The following is an 8,272-nucleotide window of genomic DNA, read 5'->3' on the forward strand; positions in this document are numbered from 1 at the left end:
TTGCAGAGGTGGCAGCTCCAGCGCGGGTTCCGCCCCCGGGTGGGCAAAGGGACCGAGGATTCCTTCCTCCCAGGCTCACCTGCAGGCGTGTGACCACTTCGCCCACAGCTTGGCCAGGGGCCCCATCGAACCGAAGCGTGATCGCCTCCCCGCGACTGTGGTACAGGTCGAGCTGCTGCTCCGAGAAGGTCCAGGCCAGCACGTCACGACAGGCGCAGTTGAAGATGACACGGCTGTCACGCGGCGCCACCAGCACCAGCGTCTCCGCGGAGATGCCCAGCAGACAGGGCACCTCGGCACTGTCCGGGCTTCCCACTTCGGATCCCACTGCGACCCGCGCCCCTGGCGCCGCGCGCACACCCCAGGTCAGCGCACCCGTCGCCTGCAGCTCGCAGCCCGGGCTCCGAGGGGTGGCCCGTCGTCTGCCACCCAGGGAGGGCAGGCCAAAGCGCGAGGCCGAGTCCAGCGATGTGGTGGTCACCTCATTGGTGGCCAGGTCCTGTAGGTACTGCTGGCGCGTACGTGTGGCCATGGCATGGAACTGGCGTGCGTGCCCGGCTGCCTGCTCACCATTGAGTGCCTTGGCCAGCAGGAAGGACCGAAAGTCAGCATTGGCTGCGAAGGGGCCTCCGCCAGGGGGCAGAACGGGCCCAAAGGCTGGAGTGTCCTGAGTGCGGCTTACAGCCACCCTGCATGGAGGAAGGCTGCCATGAGGGAGGGCAGGGCAGGTCCAGGACTCAGGGCCAATGGGAGACCTAGGGCTACCCTGGCCCCCACCTGTATGAGGTGTGCGGGGTGCAGGGCGCATGCGCCCTCACCACTATGAATACATGCTGGAAGTGAGAGCGGATGGTGGTGGGGCAGAAGGGTTTGCTGCCAGGCTCCTGGAACACGATGGTCACAATGTCATTGCCAATGTGGCGCTTCCTCAGGAGCTGGGGATTAGATGGTGAGTGGTGTTAGCGGGGCTATGTGACCGCTTGAAACCCTCCTCATTTGGGGCAAGGGAAAACCATGGCACCAGTGGCTTCCCACCTACCCCTGGAAAAGGCCTGAGATGTTTGTCTTTGGGAGGGTGCCACCAAGGCCAAGGTTCAAAGATTGCCACCCTCGCAGCACCCTCCACGGTTCCCCAGGAACCCCTGGCCATTCCCCAGACCCATCCTAGACCCCTCACACCTGCTGCTGGTTATTAGGGGTGTAAGGCAGCATCGTGGAGACGTGGAACATGATCTCGTGGTCCTGGTACATGGTGTAGAGGGAGTGTGTGCCTGTGGAATCCGCTGTGGCCAGGGAGTTGGGGACACAGAGAGACAGCTAAGAGAATCTGAGAGACTTGAACTTGCTGTCCCTGTTCACATTCAGGAGCTTCCATGCCCTAGCCAGTAGGTGGACAACCCCAATGCCCAGGCCACCAAGTCCAAGGGCCTCAGCCTTGGATGCTCCCCATAAGCTGTAGCCTCACACCAGGGTGAACGAAGACAGAGTGAAGACACAGTGAAAAACGGTCTCAGAGGAAGGCAGGAGGTGGGTGTCCTAGGAGAGGACGGATGTTGGCATGAGCACGTGGGGCATACTGGCAGAGTGGAAGGCAGGCAGATACCCTGGGGCCTAACATCTACGGAGGAAGGGGTGCTCCCCCCAGAGGCCAGGCTTCTGGCATGTGTTAGATGGAGGGGGTTGTGCCCTTAAACCACTTGGTTGCAGCTCAAATAACAGGACACCAGGCTCTTGGGCAACAGTCCAGGTCTTCCTCCTACCACCTGGCTTTGTAGCCAGATTTATCCTCAACCTACCCAAAGAACTCTCCAGCCTGCAGCCCCAGCCTTTGGCCAATATGGACGGAGTGACAAGGTGGTTAGTTTGCCCCTCACGTGGGACTGCCCCTGCCCCTCCAGAGCCCTGTGCCTCACTTTTGGTGTCCAGCTGAGCCCGGTAGCTGTCAAAGCCTTTGAGCCGCACCACATCGCCCAGCAAGGTGAGGAACTGCGTGAAGGCCACTCCTGCCTCCTGGTTGTTGTACATCTCTTCCTCAGAGCCCTGGCCGGCACGACAGTATAGGATGCCCACCTTGCGCTGGAAGCTCAGCTGGAGAAAGATCAGGAGAATCTTAGGCCTCAGTCTCCCCCAACCCGCTTCCACTGTGTCATGGGGAAATAAATGGTCAGGACACTGGCCTGGAGGTAGGCTGCGTTGGTGTGATGCCCTGAGCCCTGGCCCTCTCTGAGCCACTTCACTGTCCCCGATAGTCACATGGGTACAGGCCGCCCTGCTCCTAGTGCTCAGGAGCACAGGGAGGTCACAAGTGGGGTGGGATGGGAGGAGGTTGCTTCTCCAGTGACAACAGATTAGGTGAGTCATAGAAAAGACCCTATACACAGTGTACTTGGTCTCAATAAATGTCCACATCAGCATTCTTCTCAACTCAAGGCCACACCGTCGAACCCCCTTCGAATCTGTCCAGCTTCCTGAGGTCTTGAGCCATTTCTACCCCTCCCCCTGCTCCCATTTTTGCACTCTGCTTCTAGCTCCTTTCTATGTGCACACGACCCTGCATGGTTCAAGGCGCTCTGATCCCATTAAAGCAATTCTGGTCCCTTCTCACCTCCCATATTCATAAGCTCAGTGGTAGAGTGCTTGCCTAGCAAGCATGAGGCCCTGGGTTCCATCCCCTGCACCACAAAATAAATAAATTTATGATGGGTGGTGGTGCACACCTGTTACCCCAGCACTGGTAAATTGAGGCAAGAAGATCAAAAATTTGAGTCCAAAGGGCTGGGGTTTTAGCTCAGTGGTTCTGCTGTCTCCCTTACAAGCACAAGGTTCCAAGGTCGATCCCCGGTACTAAAAAAAGTTTTGAGTCCTGCCTGGCAACACAGCAAGACTCTTTAAATAAAGAACAACAACAACAACAACAACAGGGACATAACTCAGCACAAAGGCCCAGGGTTCATTTCTCTGTACCACAAAAGGTAATAACAAATAAACCCACCTACACACTACAGCCCATGGATGCCCCTCATCTTTGCAGCTTCTTGGCCATAGTTGGCACTGGGACAACAGGAACCTCACCTTGCCTGGACCTCTTCTCCACCTAAGCTTGTCCCTTCACTGACTTCAGCAGCCACTTCTAGGGCTCCATCTCTGCTTGAAGCCCGGACTCTTCTCCCAGGCCCATTTCCCCAGCTGTCCGGAGGCCCTTCCAGCACCGCAGCACCTCACCTCCTCGTCGGTCCTTCCCTGTCCCTATCCCTCCTGCAAAGTCCCTGGCTCCATAAAAACACCGCTTCCCTGGGGCAAGAAGCCAGGCGATCTCAGCCCTCCCCGTGTTTCAGTCATTCGCACGAGATATTCACTGTATCCCCGGGACTGTCACCACCACGTCCAGCCAGGACAATAGCAACAGCCTTCAGTTCAGTTGCTGCCCCTCCAGACTTGTCCTCATCCTGGAGTCAGATGTGCTTGGATTCTCTCTTTGGCTCCCCAGCGCCCATGGGACCAAAATCAGGCCTCTCCCTGTCCCTCTCCACCCACATTGAAGCACATGTGACATGCATTCAGTCTCTAGGCCATCACACCAGCTGCTTCTTCAGCCAGCAAGCCTTGCTCAACCCTGTCTGCCCAGAAAATATGCTCTTGCCCTGGCTTAAGCTGTTGCATTTCCTCTGTGGGGTGAAACCTTCCCCCAGGAAGGGCTGTCAGCACCACCTCTGGGCCCCACAGAGCCCTCCACATCCCCTTTCTTTGATCCTGCTCCTGTTTTTGCAGTTCTCTGTGGGTTTCTGTCTCACTCCCAGCTGTGAGGCACTCCAGGAAAGTCCAGACTTATCCCCAGCATCCAGTCTGGGGCCTGACACCAAGAGGATATGAGGCATGTTTGTTGAGTGACTGATGGATCAAATGTTACAGAAGAGAGTCAGGGGCAGTAGGTAACTTTGGGAAGGAGTGAGCAATCCACATTGAGGGGAGACCAAGTTAGGCCTGTGAAGCAAACTGGCCAGGAATGAGGGAACTACAGGATAAGTGAGATCAGGTAGGCCCGGGCTTCAAGGTTGTCAGCTATACTGTACCACCTTGGAGTCTTTACGATGCAACTGATTCAGGCAACAGACTGGAGCCCCAGGTTGTGCATTTCTAGCAAGCCATCAGACCTTGCTTCTGGTTCCTGGTCTCAAACACTGAGGTAGACCTGTTCTCTGGGGCCACTGCCTAGGCCAGCATCAGGTCAGGGGTGGGGGCCCAGGTGCTGCCAGGCTGAGTTCACACCTTCCCTCTTGGCCACTTACCACTTGTTCGTCCAGCGTAAGCAGTGTGCGTGGCACCTTGGGGGATGCTGAGCCGAGACGCAGGCATGATGGGCTCAGCCTTGGTGCCACATGTTCCAGAAGCTTCCTTGGGGACAGGCCACGTGGGGGCCCTGGCGGCAGTGCATCCTCTGAGATGGTTCCTCGCAGGGTCTGGAGCTGAGGAAGAGGTGGAATGGCACTTAGGATCCATACAGTGTTCAGAGGAAGGAACCCATAGCCTTATCCTGTGACCCTGGCCCACCTGTGTGGTCCGTACAATGACACGATAGCTGTGAAAGGTGGCCCCTCCGCTGCCCTCCTTCTCCTCCCGGCGAAGGCTCACTGCCACTGGGCCCAGCTCCTCATCTACCCCGAAGAAGTTCTGATGTTCTGGGGGAAGGAAGGTAAATCTCACCCGAAGGGACCCATCACTAAGTCCCTCCCTCAGCCCTAGCTCACCAAGTGTAGACACTGGGTAAGTCTTGCCCCTCTGCAGCCCCACCCACATCATACCTTGCCCTGGGCCCAGGCAGCCAATGTGTGGCTGTTGTCAAGTTTAAATGCTGTCCAACCCTGCCTGGGACACTCATAGTTTCCACTTCAAGGCCCCAGGCCCTCTTTTCATTGAGATGGTGAGAACAAGATTTCTGAGTACAGGGCTTTCAGGCTTGAGTTTTCACCTCTAGACAGGAAATCTTCTGTCTACAAGGATAACCCAGGAGGCAGGATGCCCAGCCCTGGCCTGGGGGAATGGCCAGGGGTTGGCCTTCAAGGGGTGGTGAGAGGAGGAACCAGCAGAACTCTGGCTCAGCTCCTTCTTATAGCCAAGGGACCTTACAGGAAAAGGACAACTCATGTATTCTGCTGTGTGCCCCACGGGTGACAGGGACCTCTGCCCAAGACCTTCCTGCCTCTCCCTGGACCTGCCTGCCTCTCACCTTTGCCATAGAAGTACTTGCGGTAGTAGCCAGCACCCAGGTCTGCATGCTCCAGGCTGTAGGCTGTGGTCCGGTTCTGTGGCTCTTCCAGAATGGACACAGCCGCGTTGGGAAGTGCAGGGGGAACAGGTGGGGACATCGGTCCACCTAGGCCTAGCTCACCCTCACCCCCAAGCTCACTCACAAAGCCAGGTGCCCCAAGCAGCAGATCTGAGCTGGCAGCCTGGTCCTCAGCTGAGGCTGGAGTTGAAGAGCTGGCCTCCATGTGGCCCCGTGGCCCCCGTGGTGGTGGAGCCCAATCAAAGAGCAGGCTCTGCACGTCATAGTGAGCAAACCACCGGGGCTCCAGCACTGGTGGGAAGGTGGGCTCTGGCTCCTCAGCAGGTAGCCCCAGCAAAGCCAGTGGGTCAGTGAAAAGCCGCGTGGGGACGGCAGCAGGACGGCTGGCATCCTCATGGCTGTGAGCCCGGGCTCGGGGACTGGCTGGGGTAGGAGGCCGGGCCTCGCCTGCATCGCTGCCACTGCGTAGGAGTGGGCTCCGGGATGGCCTTGGCTCAAAGGTGTGTGGTGTCAATGGGGGCCTGGCTGGCTGGCGCAGCTTGCGGGCAAAGAGGTCATCGGTGGGCACAGGGGCCGTGCCCTGCCGCGGGCTCCCCACACCACCAGTCCACATGGGCATGCTCTGTGGGCCTGGCTCTCTGGGGGCTGGGCTGCATTAGCAGACACGAGTATTTGGTGACCAGCCGGCAGGCTGAGGTTGCAGCAGTGGTTCCTGCCCTGAAGGAGAAGGGTGCTGCTCAGAGGGGCCTGAGGAGAAAACAGGAACCCAGGCCCCCAGCCTGGTCCTCCACCACCCCGATTGGCTTCCGGCCCCCTCTGAGACCATCAAAGCTGCTTCCGCTTTCCTGGCCACTTCCTTGTCTGCCTAAGGCTGAGGTTTCCAGCCCCCTCCTGGCTTGGTTTCGGCAGGGTCAGGTCCTGGATGAGAGACTTTGGCCCTGAGGGTCCTAGAGCCTGGGCAGCCCAGGGGCTGCTAGTCTCCCAGTTCCCCTGCAGACACCTTGGCTGTGGTCTTGGGCCCAGAGTGAGGGTCCCCACCAAGGCCTGGCCCAATCAGGCAGACAATTCTTTTCGATTAGGATGGGAAACCTCTGGGGCCAGGGTTGTCTAGGTCCTGCTCAATTGACAAAGGGAGGACGTCCTGTCCCCAGAGACCTTCCTCCCTGCACCTCCCACTTCCTTCTGGGTCCCAGAGGAGCTGAGCACCCAGAAGCCTGCTGCCAACGCCCTGGCTCCTACATCCCTAATACTGCAAGGACACAGGGGCTCTCAGGAGTAGCTGCAGAGCAGTAGGAATGACAAGAAGACTTCCTTCAACACAGGAAATGGCCCCAACTTGGCCCACCCCTTGCCTATCCCTCACATCCTGAGGAAGATGCCGGGGTCATACCGATTCAGTTATGGGACCCAAGTCACCCTGGCCTTAAGGGCAGACCTGGGCTCTCCCACTTGCAGGTGCTGTGCTCAGACCTGAGGAAGAGAGGGAGTTATGCAGACTGGGTCCCTTTGCTAGAACAGGAACCCATGGGGATCTCTGTCTACTGGTTTCACTGATGTGGACAGGTATATCTGAACCCCTTGTGACAGAAGGTCAAACTGAGGTCCTAAAAGGTGATGCTTCTGGCTGAAGCAATTCCACATTAGAGCTAGGATTTGAACCTGGGTCCATCAATCCCCAGGGCCTTAACAGAACTGCACCTGCGCATTCCTTTCCGGGCTGCCCTGTGTGCGGAGATGTAGGGGTGGTGGGGGATGGGCTGAGGTTCATGGTCTCACAGGATGTGAGACTCAGGCACTCAAGGCCCCAGGGACCTGCTGAGCACGGAAATGTGGCAAGACCAGGGGCAGGTGTAAAAGGTGGTGTGAGAACATGAGGTAGAACCACCCCCCAGATGACCCTCAACGGAGGTGGCAGCTAGGGCAGGGGCCTGGGAACCTATCCTGGGGATGCAGGTAGCTACTGGTGGGTCTTGGCACACATTGTAGGAGGAGGGCTCTACACAGCCCTCAGCTTCGCCTCTGGAACCAAACAAGGACATGCCTCCGAAGCCCAGAGGCCTCCTATGCTGGTTTCTCCTAGGACCAGCTCTGATGTTGACCTTGAATCTCTATTTTCTCATCTCTAAAAAGGGGTTAATTATTCCAGTCCCCTCTCAGGGCTACTGGGAGACTGAAGCTAGCCATCTATGTGCAAGGCAGACAGGCTCCCTGTGAAATGCTCTAGGCACGCTCATGCAGACTTGGGTCCGGGTTGGGCTGTAGGGGTGAGAAGGAGGGAAGGGTGTGTGTGGGACCCTGTTCCACATGGACTAAACTCTGTATGTTTGAGTGAGCTCTTCGAACGTGTGTGCCCAGCCCATGGGCTGCTTTGGGCTCTGCCCCCCATTCCACAGCTTCACACAGGGTCCATTGAGGCCGGGACATTCTTTGCAGCCTATGTCACTGAGGGGGAAGGGGCAGCCCCGCCCCCACAGATCCGGAAGGCCTGGCTGCCCCAAGAGGAGGCGCTGGACGCTTCCCAGCACATCTGGAGGTCACGACCCCATTCCTGCTGCCAGGGGGCGCGACAGATGTTTCCTCCCTGTCCAGGCCTGAGACTGGGAGGCAGTGTGCAAAGGCTGGGGAGGAGGCCGCCAGGGAAGAGGAACCCCAGAATAGGGGGAGCCCATGCACAGGGCAGCAGGGGTAGTCGCTCGAGCTCCCGAGAGCAATTAGGAGTCACTGAGTCCACTCACCGGCTCAAGGGCCGGGTAAGGCCGTCACGAAGAGGAAGCGGTAGCCGTTGGCCTAAGAGAGGGGACTGGACACGCTGACTCCAGGCTGAGCTGGAGCCAGAGAGAGACTGCAGTGTGCAGGCAAAGGCTCCAAAAAGCTCGTGCCCCCACCCACAGCCCACGGCCAGGCCACCTGGTACTATGTCTGGCCGACCCCGGTGCCTCCCATTCCCAGCTCCCGCCAATACCTCTGGTGCTCCCGGGATCCCGCCCG

The 8,272-nt window shown here is 58.3% G+C and overlaps 1 protein-coding gene across 1 annotated transcript in view; it reads right to left on the bottom strand.

Moving 5' to 3' along the window:
- Sipa1 (signal-induced proliferation-associated 1) overlaps window positions 1-8,009 on the bottom strand; it is an 11,556-nt gene extending 3,547 nt beyond the window's left edge. The window contains exons 1-8 of the mRNA XM_033756545.1: window positions 6,675-8,009; window positions 5,225-6,001; window positions 4,549-4,676; window positions 4,287-4,463; window positions 1,914-2,088; window positions 1,180-1,283; window positions 778-935; window positions 39-689 (exon numbers count right to left, since the gene is read on the bottom strand). Coding sequence (XP_033612436.1) covers window positions 39-689; window positions 778-935; window positions 1,180-1,283; window positions 1,914-2,088; window positions 4,287-4,463; window positions 4,549-4,676; window positions 5,225-5,903 — 2,072 coding nt within the window. The 5' untranslated portion in view covers window positions 5,904-6,001; window positions 6,675-8,009. The remainder of the gene's footprint in view (window positions 1-38; window positions 690-777; window positions 936-1,179; window positions 1,284-1,913; window positions 2,089-4,286; window positions 4,464-4,548; window positions 4,677-5,224; window positions 6,002-6,674) is intronic.
- Window positions 8,010-8,272: the final 263 nt, after the last annotated feature.

The sequence above is a fragment of the Fukomys damarensis genome, unplaced genomic scaffold (assembly GCF_012274545.1).
Source record: "Fukomys damarensis isolate Sample0158 unplaced genomic scaffold, DMR_v1.0_HiC HiC_scaffold_27, whole genome shotgun sequence".
Classification (NCBI taxonomy): Eukaryota; Metazoa; Chordata; class Mammalia; order Rodentia; family Bathyergidae; genus Fukomys; species Fukomys damarensis.